This window comes from Fulmarus glacialis, unplaced genomic scaffold (genome assembly GCF_000690835.1).
Source record: "Fulmarus glacialis isolate BGI_N327 unplaced genomic scaffold, ASM69083v1 scaffold28483, whole genome shotgun sequence".
In the NCBI taxonomy this organism is placed as follows: domain Eukaryota; kingdom Metazoa; phylum Chordata; class Aves; order Procellariiformes; family Procellariidae; genus Fulmarus; species Fulmarus glacialis.
In genome coordinates, this window is record NW_009201508.1 from 1 (window position 1) to 16,754 (window position 16,754).

At 37.0% G+C, this 16,754-nt stretch overlaps 1 protein-coding gene across 1 annotated transcript in view; it reads left to right on the forward strand.

The window, feature by feature from the left end:
- Positions 1–1,880: 1,880 nt before the first annotated feature.
- The window catches only part of DDX1 (DEAD (Asp-Glu-Ala-Asp) box helicase 1), an 18,703-nt gene continuing 3,829 nt past the window's right edge, over positions 1,881–16,754 (forward strand). Inside the window, exons 1-18 of the mRNA XM_009573974.1 lie at positions 1,881–1,930; positions 2,929–2,992; positions 3,724–3,753; positions 4,014–4,110; positions 5,583–5,630; positions 5,784–5,867; positions 6,781–6,864; positions 7,298–7,374; positions 8,662–8,734; positions 8,850–8,926; positions 9,762–9,876; positions 10,190–10,328; positions 11,357–11,417; positions 12,612–12,710; positions 13,657–13,746; positions 14,343–14,531; positions 15,610–15,661; positions 16,114–16,260. Coding sequence (XP_009572269.1) covers positions 1,881–1,930; positions 2,929–2,992; positions 3,724–3,753; positions 4,014–4,110; positions 5,583–5,630; positions 5,784–5,867; positions 6,781–6,864; positions 7,298–7,374; positions 8,662–8,734; positions 8,850–8,926; positions 9,762–9,876; positions 10,190–10,328; positions 11,357–11,417; positions 12,612–12,710; positions 13,657–13,746; positions 14,343–14,531; positions 15,610–15,661; positions 16,114–16,260 — 1,576 coding nt within the window. The remainder of the gene's footprint in view (positions 1,931–2,928; positions 2,993–3,723; positions 3,754–4,013; positions 4,111–5,582; positions 5,631–5,783; positions 5,868–6,780; positions 6,865–7,297; positions 7,375–8,661; positions 8,735–8,849; positions 8,927–9,761; positions 9,877–10,189; positions 10,329–11,356; positions 11,418–12,611; positions 12,711–13,656; positions 13,747–14,342; positions 14,532–15,609; positions 15,662–16,113; positions 16,261–16,754) is intronic.

The following is a 16,754-nucleotide window of genomic DNA, read 5'->3' on the forward strand; positions in this document are numbered from 1 at the left end:
GGGCGGACCCTGTCAGCGCCGCACGCAGCTCCTCGGGCCTGCCCTCGGTGCGGGCCCCCTGCAGTATGTGACTTACCACGTAGCAGGCTTAAGGTCGAGAGGCCTGGGGGGATGTATGTGCTCGTCCCGGCTGCTCGGGCTTTTGCAGGCCTTCGGAAGTGGTTATCAAAATGGATTTGCTGGCCTTAGTGCATACGTGGTATGCATGCATCTGGCAGCTGGGGCTGCTTAAAAGTCAGGCTCGTTCCTCGGGCTGACTGGTTTCTATAACAGGAGGCTCGTGATAACTGTTCTGTGTGTTGCAGTGGATAATAACTGGTTTTTATAGGAGTAGCTGTCTTCTGTGATATGGTTTGAAATATACGTGTAAACTGTAATCTGAAAATTTACTGTTGAAGGAGGAAACATCACTGTTTGTCCCCCCCCATGCACATATATGGACACATAGGCGACCAATCAACATTAGGGTACTGTTAAGTTTCAATGTATATGAAGTTTTTAACTTGTTTCTTTTGACTGAATTATTTATATCTAATCATGAGGGAAAATGCTGAAGCTCCTTCCATAGGTCTAGAGATGAGTTTAGATGCCAGACAGCAGGATTAATTTGGTTGTAGTTGAGGAAGATGTCATAGTGCCATTGTTTGATTAAACCCTTGTACTGTATATTGAATTAAACTGGAAGTGTACTAAAAATGGAAAAAATAATGTAGAGATTTATGTATAATTTACAAAAAATAGCTATTTTTGTTGCTATGGAAAAAACTTTTTGCTTATGTGGATTGTCTAGTTTTGTAGGAGTACAAGCTAGCACTTGAAAACATTAAAGCTTTCTGAAATCATGTTGCAAATAAAGCATGTTTCTTATAGCATTTGTATTATAGCAAATGGAAGAATAATTTTTGGCTGCATACATCCATATATGTCAGCCCAGCTCTCTGTGTGTGTACGTGTGTGGTATATGTGAAACCCAGCTTGTGACAGTGTAAAGGCTAGCATGTAAAAGCTCCCTTTAGAAAGGTGCATATTTATACTTAAAAAAATTGATCTAGAGTAACCCTATGCACCCGAAACGATAACCAGCAGCTAAATTGTTATTTTGATGGTATAATACCATCGTTTGGGTTGGTTAAGATCTGCTTTCCTCTTGCCCTTTTTGAATAGCTGCAAGTTTCTTTTTTTTTCTCTTTTTTTAAATAGAGAGAATTTGTTTATCAACATACAAACATTATTATGTGGCTTCATGTTTAACTTGTGGGTGAGGTATGACCATCAGACCTTGATATGAGTTTGCCAGAAGGGGTATCTAAGGAAAAAGCCTTTCAAAACTGAATGTGATTAGTAATGGTATGAAAATCAAACCATTTTCTAATTAATACATATCCTGTAAGTGCGTAAGGCAAAATTTGGTGAGAAGAAACTTAAGCATCTCAAATTTGAGTCCTTACATGATACAGGGTTTTTTCTTTTTTTGAAAACTGTTTGTATCTCAACTGTAGAGGGAGTCAGGATATTTGTGATTAACAAAGTCTTCCCTGTTGTTTGCATAGACAGTTTCCTTAAATGTGCAAAGATAAGTACCTTGCCCTTGAAATGGTACTCAGTTCCCAGTGTTTGCTTTGCTACTATGTCAGCACTATGCCTAATATATGCCTGACTTACTCGGCTATAAGTGGGGACAACTGTCAAAACTATATGCAGGGAAGGGAGAATGTTTCTTATCTATCACTTGAGTTCTGTAGAGAAGGCTGCATGTGCTGTGGCCAAAAAGAATGCTTTTTTATTTTTGTCTGTAGTTGGAAGTGTTGACATTTAGAAATCTTTTGGGCTGTGTTGAGGTAAATAACACTGTTTGTTCCTTTTTTCCTTGTCTTACAGAAATGGGTGTTATGCCTGAGATAGCTCAAGCAGTGGAGGAGATGGACTGGCTGTAAGTAGCAGTCTGTTTGGGCCTGGCAAAATCCAATTTGCCTTTCAGTGATATATGACATGCTTCTCAAAATACCTCTGCTGTCACGTTAAAACAAAGCAGATATGTGTTTTCCTTTAACTGTTATTGCATCTCATGCACTTCTTTTTAGTGTGAATGACTGAAGAACACAAATTGTGACTGCAGTGGTAACATTTAAACTTGGACACCCAAAGCATGACTGCTTATACTTCAGTGTCATTTGTTTGATAAAAGCCTCTGTGCTTCTACCTCTGTGCTTCTGGTTTGTTTATTATGTATTGTGGGATTATTGGATGAAATGCTGTCACATAATTGATGCTAGTTTAATAAATGTTTTCCAGACTGCGGTCTGAATTTGTGCTCTTCAGAGTTGATGCTTGTGTGTCAGTCTTCTACAAAAGTTATTCTTCCTGGTTTTAATTACTTGTTTGGCTAAAATATTTGACATCAGATCTCGTTTTGAATTGTCATTCAGAATGTTATCAGTATGGACAATCTTAGTGCACGTAGTTCTTCTTTTCTCATATGCATGGTGTTAATTAGCTGTGATTGTCTGAAAATGCTGGTTACATTTAGTTACCTTTACTTTCTTTTCCAGTTTTGAATAGGAATCTTGTAAATGAGGGCTGTGTAAGTGGCTTTAGAAGTGAAACTCACTTGAAGGAAGGAAAACAGGGAATATATAATTAATCTGTTTCTTTTATAGTTCAGCATAGTGATAGATGTAGCCCTCTTGTCAGGGTGCAGCTGAATCTACTGCATGGACTAGTCACTTCCTGTCAAGGTGCATCTGCTGTTCCAAGCTCTCCGTGTAAATGGAATCCTTTTCAATTCCTTAGCTGCAAGCCAGAAAGAATAACATTTACCTGCTATTTCTCATTGTGCAGATGACCGTGGTTTCTGTGAGTTTCTATATAAGCAAAAATCCTTTTTTCTACTGATAACATCGATTTGTGTTAATGTGTTCTTTCCTGTAGTCTTCCTACAGATATCCAAGCAGAATCCATCCCACTGATTCTGGGAGGTGGTGATGTACTTATGGTATGTATGCAGGATAACCCTATTCCTAGAAAGCCTATGTCTTTTAATTGTTGTTTGTGCGGTCAATTCCCTTCTTTCCAGAAGGCTCCATAGTTAGACCATGTCTCCTGTCCTTCTACAACAGAAAGTGTATTCTTCAGCTAAAAACCTCTTTGAGTTCCTGGTGTGTTTCCAACTGTTCTTGCAGATGGGATTCATTCTTTTTAGACTTTATTTTTTGACTACTTGACAGGCACTGCCACGTGAGTGAGAGCTATCCGATTTCATCTGCTCTCCTTTTTGTCGTAAATACATGACACAGATCTGCATGGAACATGACTGATACTGCCTAAACAAATGCTTCAGTATTGATAACCTTGAAGATACCAGATTAGTATGCCTTGTTCATCATGTCTTTTGCAGATCTCTGTGTTCTTGATTCCATAACCAAAGTAATGCTTCCTATAATCTTCTGTAGCGCCTCCAGAAATCAGACATACATAGATAGTTTTTCTGGTCGACTCTGCGAGCTTTTGGGTTTGTTTTTTTTTTTTTAAGTCTATTGTAAAGGTTTTCTGTGTTTGTATTTGCATCTAATTTGTGTGAAGCAATGGCATTACTCTATAATACTTTGTGCTTTATGCAGAAGTAAAAGTAAACTTAGTTTATGCTTTATTAAAATAGAACTGTAGAACAGTCCTTACAGTGTAAGTTGCAACTCTGGTTAAACTCTTAAATTTTTCTTCCTATAGGCTGCTGAAACAGGGAGTGGAAAAACTGGTGTAAGTAATCAAATTTAAATTAGCAGAAAGTAAAAGTCTTTAAGTGGTGAGAGGTGGTGTGTTTGTGTGTATGTGTATATACAGAATGTGTATATGTTTGTATATGTATTTAAGCAGTAGTATTAATAGTCTTTACAAACATATGTGTAGGCATGTTTTAAAGTGTTTCTGGCCCTGGATATTGCACCTGAAAACTAGGCTGTCTGTATATCTGGAAATTTTTGTATACGTTGTGGAATGGAGATAATTTTCCATTTTAGGCTTTCAGCATTCCAGTTATCCAGATTGTTTATGAAACACTGAAGGACCAGATGGAAGGCAAGAAAGGGAAAGCAACTATTAAAACCGGTGGGGCAGGTAAGTTTTTATATGTCATACACCTCAAATTTGTAACACTGTTAATTTGTGTCGATTCCATTACCTCCCAAAGTAAAGTTAACCTAACTTGCGATTAGAGAAGTATTTTTTCCTTAATTTGGGATAATGTGAATATAAAATCTGGGGTGATGATATTCTAAACCAGTGAATATAAATTTACTGGTGGAATCGTGGAAAGAACTGGGATGCGTTTGACTGCAGTCTCTTAGTAGTGCTCATTGTCTTCAGCTTAAGGCTGGTAGATCCTTCACCACGCTCTTCAGTGTTCTTCTGAAAGCCATACTAGTTTAGTGCCTTGCAAGATGTGAAGTGGTAGTAGTGTCCAGCTTTAAATAAGGAGTTAAAAAAATCTTCCAATTGCAGGGATAGATGAGACATCAGCAGTGACACCACACACTTGGTTTGGGCCTCTTAAGTGAGCTTAAGCAGAAAGCTCTTATAGGCTCAAACTTATTCTTTTGTGGCTGGGGTAGCACTGTAGTGTGTCTTTCAATTCTGCTGTGCTGAATAAAGCTGTTGCATTCCTTTTGGCACCTAGCTAGATTTGGAAGCTGAATAATATCATCTTGAGTTGCTGCAGATTTGAACTAGTAAACATTGAACTGAGCAGGAAATGCACAGGGCCATAACCCACTGATATAGAAAGGATTGTAACCATGATAATATCCTTACAGTATTCGAGGGTCTATTATACATCTGTTTAAATAAGCTTGCAACTTGAAAGTGAGTAGCCTTGTCCATGTCTTGTGGTGTTTATAGATTGAGATTTATGTAAGTGACAGTAGCTGTACAGACAACACCCTGAAGATGTTACAGAAGTTCTCATCTTTCAGCTTCATGATAACTACTGCTACAGTGGTGACAGTACAGTCACAAAAAAATCCTCCTTGAAAGAATGTAATGTGAATACACTCAGTCATCCTAACTGAAATGGCATCTAGTTTTACAAAAATTGCTTATGTTGTGGAACCTCTAGACTTTATTGCAACATGTTATTGGGCCTATGAAAAATGAAGTTGGAAGTTATTTTAACTGATACCCTGAAAAATATCCTAATGTAAACTTGGAACAGAAATAACAAATACATTTCAAATTTATTGCTTTTAATTTTGGATATTTTCTATGTGAATTTGATTGTGATTATGTGGAATTTTGGCTTATTTTATAAGTGTCTTCATTGTTTTCAAATGTATTTTCAAGTAACTTAATCTGCGCTCTCCTTAATGGAATAATCTAAGCTTTCATAGAATACCTTTGCATTATGCATCTGTGCCCCTGCTTTAAGTTGTAGGCCTTCGTTTTGACCTTGTGGTATGAATTGCATTAGAACAAAGCTGTCTCCCCAGAAAATTAAGCCAGACACTGTAGAGCCAATGGGAGCTTTTAATTTGAGTTTTCCAGGCTTACCTTATTGGTTTAATGCTTTTTCTGTTGCTGTCTTTCAAACCTAGTGCTCAATAAATGGCAGATGAACCCATATGATAGAGGATCAGCTTTTGGTGAGTTGTCCTAATGCTACTTTAAATGTTCACTAGAAAATGTTCACTAGGTGAAAAAAAAGAATAAAACTAGAAGAAAGTATGCATGAAAATTTCTTTTAAAAGCAGTTAGAGAGGCAATTTCTTTAACTAAAAATGTCTTGTAATTTTCAGCAATTGGATCAGACGGTTTGTGTTGTCAAAGCAGAGAGGTAAAAGAATGGCATGGATGCAGAGCAACTAGAGGCGTGACTAAAGGTAGATATAAAATTACGTATTTTGGAGACTCTTACAGGAGTTTCAGCTGAAATGCCCGCTTGTTGTCCATTGTTAATGTGGGTGGTTGCATTTAAAATTTATTACCCATCTAAGCAAATGTGCCATTACTCAATTGATTGCTAGCTGAAGACTTTGGAATGACAAATATCTCTCTGTTTTCCTCTCCTTATGTTGTAAATTAGCTTTTCCATGATAGGGGATTGAGTCGGAGGAGACAGAATCATAACTAATATTCACTAGAACATGTTTTACTGAGGTGTTATTAATAAGAAATAGCTACTCACACAGCACTTTCAGTTGTTTCCTCACACACGTGCATGCACAAATTCCATGGTTGGAGCAACAGTTGAGAGGTCAACCCCAACTCTTGACTCAGAAGCAGAGTCATACTGGTACTCCAGTGGTTCTAGGTGGGTGTTCAGAAGGACCCTCCAATAGTCTCATTTCATCAGGTGTGCAGATAATGCCATAGTCTGTCTGTATGTAGCAGCCAGTTGGATGTGGTTCAAGTTACACAACCAGTTGTTAATGCTAGTGCATGCTGGTGGCCTTGTACTGATTCAGCAGACCCCTGGTGTTCTGAGTTTATCAGTTCTTGTGGATTCAGTAGAACCACTGGTCTCTAGCTTATCACTCCTTTGGAGCCTTTCAGACACTACCTCTCAGCATGTACTACTTCTCTCTTCTCCCTGCTGTTCTGTGATAATCTTTCTTCCTTACTTACATAGGTACCTACAAAAACCTTTTCACACTAACACAATAGGGGATTTTATGGCGTTTCAGCAGGGGTGGAAACGTTAGACTTGTGTGGTCTTGGAAGCAGCCAGACTGAACCACCTTGATGAAATTGAAATTTAGGTGTTGCTTTAGATCCTTTCTTTCTCTTTTAAAGGTAAATACTACTATGAAGTTTCCTGTCATGACCAAGGCTTGTGCAGAGTTGGTTGGTCTACTATGCAGGCTTCACTAGATTTGGGTGAGTTTTCTTCAAAAGAAGAATCCCATAGACAGTTCTCATATTCACGTGGAATGGCTGGAGTGCTGTTCTAGTCTTGCAGAGAATGGGCTCCTTGGGAAGGATAGCAGTATCGGGGAGTTAAAACTTTTTGTACAAATGTTGTTCTTCCTGTAAAAAAAAATCTGCTTAGGTGGCAGCAATGTGTCTTGGCTCTTGTGACTTCTTCCCTTTTATTTCAATTTTTTAATGAAGATGACTGGAGACTAGTAAAATCAATAAATATACTGGTACAAAAATACTAATTTAGCATATATCAAAGCTAGAAGTCTTTAGTTACTGCTGCGTATTATTTTTTTACATGATAGTGTTAGAGGTTTCAGTTGCCGATACAAAGAGGAAAAAACAACCTGCCATCTAAAAGATAAAAAGCTCTACTTTGTCTTGTCTTCAGGCACTGATAAATTTGGCTTTGGCTTTGGTGGCACTGGTAAGAAATCTCACAACAAGCAATTTGACAGCTACGGTGAGGTAAGCTTGAATTGCTTATTGGTAGAAACATTATTAAAAGTTTTGCATGTTGATTCTGTGCTGTAACGATCAACTGTCTTTTGTAATAGTGCTGACTTTTTAAGGGAAGGTCACTGGGCAAAAGTACCATGAAACATTGAAGCATTTTTTGATGAAAGCATAGTAACGGATTTAACAAAAGCAGTTAGCAGCTTGAGGCTTATGATTGTGGCTAGACTGCAAATATATTGACCTTTATTTAGAAGATAACCTCTAACCTGTTACACACAGAAAAGGTTTAACTGATCTCTTGGATTGATTTCTTGACTTATTTCAGTCTTAGCTTGAACAACACCAACCTGTCTATATACCTTGGCAAATGTCTAAGTGAGGGCATCCTATCCTGTTTACTAGTAGTTAAAGTAGAAGTAATCATACAACTCTAATATGTCAAAACACATACTTAAATGCTAATAAGGTGTAGTTAGTCATGTTTTATTTCTGGCTATTGAGTTGGGCTTGCCATTAGAACGGTTACCTTAATGTACACTTCTGAAAATGTCTTCCAGGAATATCTGTGGTGGTTTTTGTGTAGTGTGCCAGTCAAGAGTTCAGATGTTTAAGCATAATTTATATAAATATGAATAATACAGCAGAAACTTAAGTCTCTTTGTGGTATTAGTGAACTCTCAATGCCATAAAACTTGCAACTTTTATGACTATTGTATTGTAGCTTTTTTATAGTAATGACTTCTGAGCTGTTTAATTAGAAGCACTTTATAATATACAGATTTTATTGAATACCATTACAGTGAACAGATTTCAAGATATTTAAATGAAGTACTTAAGTATACATGCATATGTAACATGCATCTAGTATCTCCTGCAAGAGGTAGTCTTTTTATATAGTCAAAATATAGGTTTCTGTTACTGTCTTGGGTGCTAAGTTAGACTTACATTGGCTAATAAATGCATGATTCATGCACTTTTCCATAATGCAGAATAATTCTGGGTGAATGACTTAAATTTATCATTGTCAAAGTGTTCGGTTTTAAAGTAAATTTAAAGCAGCAATAAATGTTTAAATAACTAAGATAGATTGGGCAGTTTACTGAAGATTTGTAATCAAATAAAAATATGAATGCTACTTACAGCAGTATTATTGGAATAAAAATTGAACTTGCTTCTCTCAAAACTTAGCATTCAGTAGGAAGAAGTGGGAAAACTGTAAAAGTTGACAGAATGTAAGCACTAAATTAGCACACTCAACACTAGAATCTCTTAGCTTCACAAACTTTTTTGTTGCAGGAATTCACTATGCATGATACAATTGGATGTTATCTAGACATAGATAAAGGACAAATAAAATTTTCGAAAAATGGTAAGTTTTATTCACTTTCTTCTTTGCAATTTTATTGGGATGCTTGTATTGGGGGAGGGACAGGGAGAGGAACACGCACACTTGCGGAATCTGACAGAACAAACCCTGCTTTCAGGGAAGGACCTTGGCCTTGCGTTTGAAATCCCATCACACATAAGGAACCAAGCACTTTTTGCAGCGTGTGTACTGAAGGTAACTTAGGAATATCACAAATGTATAAGATCGTGAAAATTGTTCTAGTTTTGGTAACTAACTACTTTTGTATAGAATTTGCGTAGCCACCTACAGTTACTGTAGTTGTGCTTGTACCTGTTTCCTTTGGTCTACTGGTGTTTCACTACTGGAATGGTCACCACAGTGTGTCAGCTTTGACGAGTACCATTCAAGTCGAAACATCACATATTTAAATTCAACTTTAAAAAATTAAAATTGAATATAAGGGTAGAATAGCATGCATAACTAATTCTCAATACCAGTGCTATCTTGCCTGTATTAAACTTTGATATACTATGATTGAACAGATAGAAGCAAATAATTTGAAAGTGCCAAAATTCCTGTTTCGTTTAATCTTAACTCTAACATTACAGTAGTGTAGTAGTATGTCTTTCTGGAGTTAATCTCTTTGGGATGATGTCTTACCAAGTAAAGATTTTAGCAAAATGTTTTGGTGGTCAGAGAAATGTACAAGTCCAAAAAAATGTGGGTTTTTTCGTTTTTTTTTTTTAAATTGTGGTTTGTCATTGAAAGTGAATGGAACATGAAAGTTTAAAAAAGGTTTCCATGTATCTGTAAATGTGGGAATATTTTGATGTAGAAGAAAAGAGTTTTAAGAGCTAGAACCACGCACAAAATGTCTGGCAGGCTTTAGACAACTTGGGGAAGGGAAATGTGCAAGATGGGAGAAAACGCCACCTTCCCCTCCTTGTCATCTAGCTCATTTCTCATGGGGAAGTTAATTATGGAATTGTTTCTTATTTTATGTCGTCTCTTGACCTCGTCTGTATGACACAACTTTGTTGAAATGTAGAATGCTGAACTGAAATTCAATTTTGGTGAAGAAGACTTCAAGTTTCCACCAAAAGATGGCTATATTGGTCTTTGCAAGGCTCCTGATGGTAGTGTTGTAAAATCACAACACTCAGGTAGGTTAGATTTTTAAACTTCTCTCACTTCTATATTCTGATTGTGTTACAGATCTTTTGATCACTTTAATTGGTTCATTACTGCTGTATTCAAGGTCTTACAATGATCTTAGCAATGTTAGTGCTTTTTTAAAGTATTCCAAATTTTCTTCATTTTAAACCACGAATAGTCTTAACATTTGAATTTAGAAATGCATCAGATAAAAAGAGAAGTTCAGCTAAGTTACTGAACAGTGTAATCTTAAAAATAAATGTGTGTATTTAAGATCTGCAATAAAACTAATTATGCTGCATGGCATATTTTTTCACTTAGGAAATGCACAAGTGGTTCAAACACAGAACCTTCCAAATGCTCCAAAAGCATTGATTGTAGAACCGTCAAGAGAGCTTGCAGAACAAACTTTGAACAATGTGAAGCAGTTCAAAAAATATGTTGATAATCCCAAATTAAGGTAACAGTGCATCTGTTATAATTGTATTTATGGTATTGTCCACGGACATGACTTTGCAAGGGGTGTTCCACTTTGTAGCTAAGTGGATCTTAATCTGCAGCATTACTGAAAATAGCATCAGTAATATCTGCTACCAACCAACCTTCTGACTTTTCAGATACACTCAGACCAGTTAGGGGTTTTTTGATGTGTTTTATCTGTGGACTACTTCTTTCTGGTATGACAAATCTATTTGGTTTTTTTCTTCAGATTGTATGATATTTAAGGTTTTTAATCAAGAGAAGCACATCTCCTGCTTACTGCCCTTCTTTTCTGAGCACCTTCCTGTGTCCCCCACCTCTGCCTGCCCTCATTTTGTTTGTTTTTCATCTCTAACAAATAGTTATATACAATTGTCTGCTCTGTTTACGTTAGTGTGTTCACAGGACAAATGTTGCAGTGATTAGCATGGGGTTGCAATTCTGAAAAATAAATAGTCTACAAGCTGCTTTGGTCTGAAGTTGTTTCTCTTTTGACTGCGCTTACAAAACTTAAAGAAGTGTCTCCCTATTCTCAACTGCAGTCAATTTACAAGAGTGCTTTTTACTAGAATTGCAGGGAATAGCAATGGGGAGAGGCAAGCTATGATGTAAGATTTATTTAGTTTACTGTTATTTGCATTTCTAGATTTCAAGAACACAGGAAACTTACTAAGTTAACTTATGTTTAAGATTTTTAAGGAACAGATTCTTTTTTAAGGTTAAATAGGTTAAGGTGCTACTGTGTTTAATACAACAGTGATAAAGTAATCAAATTCAGATACAACCCGGTAACAAAACTTTCACTTCTTGAATTGAAATACAATACACTACATATGAAGGCACGAATTTTAATTTTTTTTTTCCTATTCTTTTGTTCTGAAAATTACTGTTCAGAGCTGTTAATCGTCAGCTACTAATAAAAGAATCAATCTTCAGCCAGATGTTTAATGTATCTTCTGAATGTAATAAAAAATTGGCAAATGTCAAAAGACGTTGATGTAATTTTAGGGAGCTGTTGATTATTGGTGGGGTTGCTGCAAGAGATCAACTCTCTGTACTGGAACAAGGGGTAAGTTATATTTTTGTTCATATGATTTAATAGTTTGGGTTCTGAATAACTCATGATGTTGCTAGAGAATAGTAATGGTGCTTCTTGTAACTCCTGGAAACCTCATGAAAAGAAATTATGCAGTTGATAGCAAGCTCACGTTGCACTGATCTAGCATTTGTTGCTTTACTTCCGTAGCAATTGTCAATACAAATGCTTATAGTACTCTGTCAAATTCTGTTGAAGCCTGAGTACTTCTGAAATTTTAAAATAAAGGTGTAATTTTTGCCATTTGTCCTTAACTAACAAGGCAGAGACAGTTTTCCTATTAACCTCTGCTTCACGTTTGCGTGAATAAAACTGGTCTGCAATTACCAGGGTCAATCTACACCACAAACTAGTCCTACATAGAAGGAACCGGTCTAGTTTCAGCAGCATGGGATGTATAGTCAATTCAGTCATGCTGTAGGGATAGCATAGTCTTTTTTTTTTTTATTTCAGACTTGCTTTTGGAAGTGAGGCCACGTCACTATTGATAAGTTTTTTAATGATTCTAGCTGCCAAAATACAAATTTTCTCCTAAGCGGGCTTGGACTGGAAGATTACTAGACTTTCATGTGAATGCTAAATTCATGAAGGTGAACCCTTCCATCTAGCAAAACCTGAAGTTATTTCTATAGTTGGTAGACTCGATAGGTATACTTCCACAGTGGGAAAAGCTGAATTTATTTTATCCCCGTTTAAAAACAAATCCATTGGCTTCAGATAACAAAGTTGCACAGCTTTTTTTGGGGGTAGGGGGTGGGGGAAGCATGGGGAGAAGGGAGCAGGGACACAACACATCCCAAAATAAGGAAAGGCTTCCTGCGTAAAGCAGCTTCTGTTAAAGAAATGGCCACAGAATTGAAATGCAGGTTGCCCAGAGAGGTTGTGGGATCTCTATTCTTGAAGATACTGAAAATTTTACTGGGCAACTTCATGAGTACTCTAAAGCAATTTGGAAATTGTCCTTGCTTTGCATATGATGGTGAGAGTGAGGACCAGATGACCTCAGGAGATCTCTCCAACCCAAATTACTCTAGGATCCTGTGAAGTTATAATTATTAGAAAATAGGGCATCATACTGATAATTGTCTCATAATCTTAAATTTAGACAAAGCTGGTAATGCCTCTAGTTAGTTATGGGACTAATTCATACTCTTATGTATTTCATAGGTGGATATTGTTGTTGGAACTCCTGGAAGACTGGATGACCTGGTCTCAACGGGAAAGCTTAATTTATCTCAAGTTAGATTCCTGGTTCTGGACGAAGCTGTACGTAGAGAACTAAGCGATACTTAAGTTCTGTTCTTAAATGCAATATAACATTACAGGATGAGAGGAAATGGCCTCAAGTTGTGGCAAGGCAGGCTTAGATTGGACATTAGGAAAAATTTGTTTACTGAAGGAGTGGTCAAGCCTTGGAACAGGCTGCCCAGGGAAATGGTTAAGTCGCCATCCCTGGAAGTATTTAAAAGACGTGTAGATGAGGCGCTTAAGGAGATGGTTTAGTGGGCATGGTGGTGTTGGGTTGAGGACTCGATCGTGGAGGTCTTTTCCAACCTTAATGGTTCTATGATTCTATGATTTCCTAAAAGAATAAGTGAAACATCATTGTTCTGTATCATTTGGTACCTCAGTGGAACAACAATTAGCTATCTATAGGCTATTTCAGGTCCATCTTCTTATTTCTAACCATAGTAACCTACACATTTTTTCCCCTTATAGCCTCTCTGGTAAAGCTGTTTAAATCTTTCCTGATAGAGAAATACATTTCAGGCTGTGTTCACAAGATTAATGAAGTCTGCCCCTGTTACTGTACAGGGAGCTTGAAAGGACAAAGGCGAGATAAGCATTTTTGATTACCCAGCAGGTCTTGAAGCCAATGAATGTTGTAGTCAATATGCTGTGAAATGAATGCTTCTCTCTGATCTGTTACAGTACAACTGAATATTCACAAAGATGGAATGCCTTGGGGTATTAGCTAGGAGAAGCTGCTGAGACAGATGTTCAATTTCTTGTGAAGCACAGCAGCTGTACTTGTAAATACTCCACAAATTTTTCCTTTTTTTTTCCTCCATAGTAATAATATCCCAAGCCAGGCATTGACCTGTCCAGCTTATTAAGAGAGAACTGAGACTACAAGTATTGCTTATTTTAACTCAAGTATATAGATTGAGAAATAAGAATTGCAGCTTTCTTTTATTTTATTCCCACGTAGGATGGCCTTCTCCTCCAAGGTTATTCAGATTTCATAAACAGGATCCACAGTCAAATTCCTCAGATAACTTCAGATGGAAAGAGACTTCAGGTATAAAGTTTGTTCTTGTTTTTGTGGGTTTGGATTTTGTGTGTGTGTGTGGTTTTGGTTTGTTTTGTGTTGGTTTGTTGGGGTTTGGGTTTTTTTGTGTGGTATGCACTGCTTTCACTTGTTGACTGTTACATGGCATGGAGCATGCTTATTTGAGTTTGTTACACCTCTTGTCCAAAAGTAACACTTGTCCATTGGGTTCAGTAATTGCCTGTGAATATGTATTTTTAGGATCCTAGATCTTGAAGCCCAGTGTTAAGCAGTATTTGAGTTACTTAGACATAAAAGCATCTGAAAAATGAGTGACTACATGCATTATGATTTCTAATACTCTAACAATCTTTATTCAACAGCTCTTAGTAATTCTGCTTTCTTCCTCTTAAATGATTGGGATTTTGTAAGAGAATAGCTAAGTAACTTATTTTGTGTCTTGACTCTTGCCAGCTGGGTAATTCCTGTGATGAGAAAAGCCAGTCAGGGACTCTTGTGCTACATTGTGCTATTCAACTACGTAACATTCTTGCAGTTCTACTCTGACCTTTTTTTCTGGGAGAATCTGATCTTCAGTGGTGTCCATATGGCTTTTTTCTTCTCAGGTGATTGTGTGCTCTGCAACACTACATTCTTTTGATGTGAAAAAACTATCTGAGAAGATCATGCATTTTCCCACCTGGGTTGATTTGAAAGGGGAAGATTCTGTCCCTGAAACTGTACACCATGTAGTTGTGCTTGTAAATCCAAAAGCTGACAAACTCTGGGAAAGGCTCGGCAAGAACCATATCAGAGTAAGTGGTCTATAAGTGAAAACGTAAGATTATTTGCCCATGTTTACTTACTTAACTTTCAGAATTGGGGCCTAATGTTGTAGGATCTTTGCCAGCTATTGAAACAGCTTAGTGTACGTGAAGTGGTTTGTTGCATGGTAATCAGCATCATGATATTGGTAATGTTGTAACACTGTTTCTGAACAGCTCAGTCTTGCAAACAAGATTGAGGAAGTTCTTGATAGAGTAACGTTCTGATTTGTACTAGAGAACAATGGCACTGCACCGCTTTTTCACTCATTTCACAGCTAATGGTCTGTGGCCTAACTGTAGTTAGCACCTGTCTTTCCTGATTGATCAGGAGGAAGTAAACCTTGCAACATAGATCATTCTGTAAAGTAGAGTTTTGTCTCCAACCTATGAGACGAACAATCTTTAGAGGAATGGATTTCATCTCAGGCTAGATTTGAGACTAGTTTAAATTCTACATTAACCTGACACCTATTCATGTGAGAAGGTGGTGGTGGTTGTTGTTGAAGTCTTTAGTTTTTGAGTTCTGAATAAGCTGGGACTGTATTTCATTCTCAGCAACTCTTATGCAGTTAAAATCAATAGATTTTCTTAACTGCTCATTATCTCTGGAACATCCCTTTGTTAGGTCTGTTAGAGCTTTTTCATTAAGTCTTAGCATTAATTTATTTCACTTGGGTTTTAGGTTTATGTCTGATTCAGCCTAGCATAGGGAAAAAGATAAGGAACAACTGCGTTTGTATGATTTAGCCCCATGTTTATAGTACATTGTTTTTGGGTTTGGTGTTTTGGGTTTTTTTAATTCATCACTTTTTTCAAAGGTGGTTTCTATCCAATGTCTACATAAATAATTTTACTGGTTTTTTATTACGAGCAAGTTTTGTGTGCTTGCACTCAAGACTTTTCTTTAGCTAAAGGTAGCTTAACTTTTGTCTGGTGGGAGAACAGAATGCTAAGATTACTTTTAAACTTTATTGAATTTCTTACTAATTATAAGTTAATGGAGTTTCCTCTATGGAGTATGGACTAATGACTTGCGGGTTTTATTTGTTTGTTTTTTTTTCCCTAGACTGATGAAGTACATGCAAAAGACAATACACGACCTGGTGCTAACACTCCAGGTAACCAGCAACAGTAATTAAGTAACAGCTTGTGAAATAATCCTTTGTAAATATTATGAAGTAAAGCTAAATTGTAGTAGATATCAGCCTTGAGTCATGTTCTTCCAAATTTTTATTTCTACATTTTTATAGTTGTGAAAAGAAATGTGTTTCTGTAATTAGCAGGGAGAGAAAAAGACCTGAATATATATTTGCAGGTGTGTAAACAAGTGTTTGTTGGTGTGTATAAGTAACTTGAAACTACTTAGTAGTTTTGTTCTTTCTGTATTATATTACCTTGCAGCAGGGGAGCATGGGAGGGAGAAGAAAAAACTGAAGGTCTAGGTTACCTGCTCTGCTAATAAATGCTTAGCTGTCTCCTGAAAGGCTAGAGGAAACTTTAAATGTATGCTGTTGAAAGACTTCATATTTCTAAACAATTTGAGTGAAATAACTTCTTTATTTTTACTTAGAAATGTGGTCTGAAGCTATTAAAATTCTAAAAGGAGAATATACTGTTCGGGCAATCAAAGAACACAAGATGGACCAAGCCATTATTTTCTGTAGGACTAAAATAGACTGTGATAATATGGAGCAGTACTTCATCCAACAGGGTGGAGGTAATATTTTTCACCAAAATCTTATTCTGCTCACTTTCCTGTTTCTTTCAAAGCCAAAATTATATGATAGAGGTCACCAATGTTCGGCCACCACACAAATAAAATTGTGCTTCAAGTTTTTTGACATACTGATTGGGCATAAAAGTCAGGATTTGGCAGCAGAGAGCTGCAGGGCTGCCCTTTGTGGGAGGAGGCAATGAACTGCCCTGTACCTGTTCCAGACAGCTCTGAAAAGGCTGGAAACAACCCATCATGCACCAAAATTTGAACCAATGAGAAGAGCGTATGGTGCCTCTGCTGAAATGTATATAAGAAAAAACAATAGTTGCTAGGGGCTGGAGACACAGGAGGAAACGTGTGTGCTTAGAAGTACACACATGAGGCATGGAAGGAGAAATTTGAGAGAAAACACAAGGGGACACTGAAAGGGGATATGTGAGGAGAAAGGTGAAGATACACATTTGGAGAAACATGGGAGGCTTAGACTAGGAAAG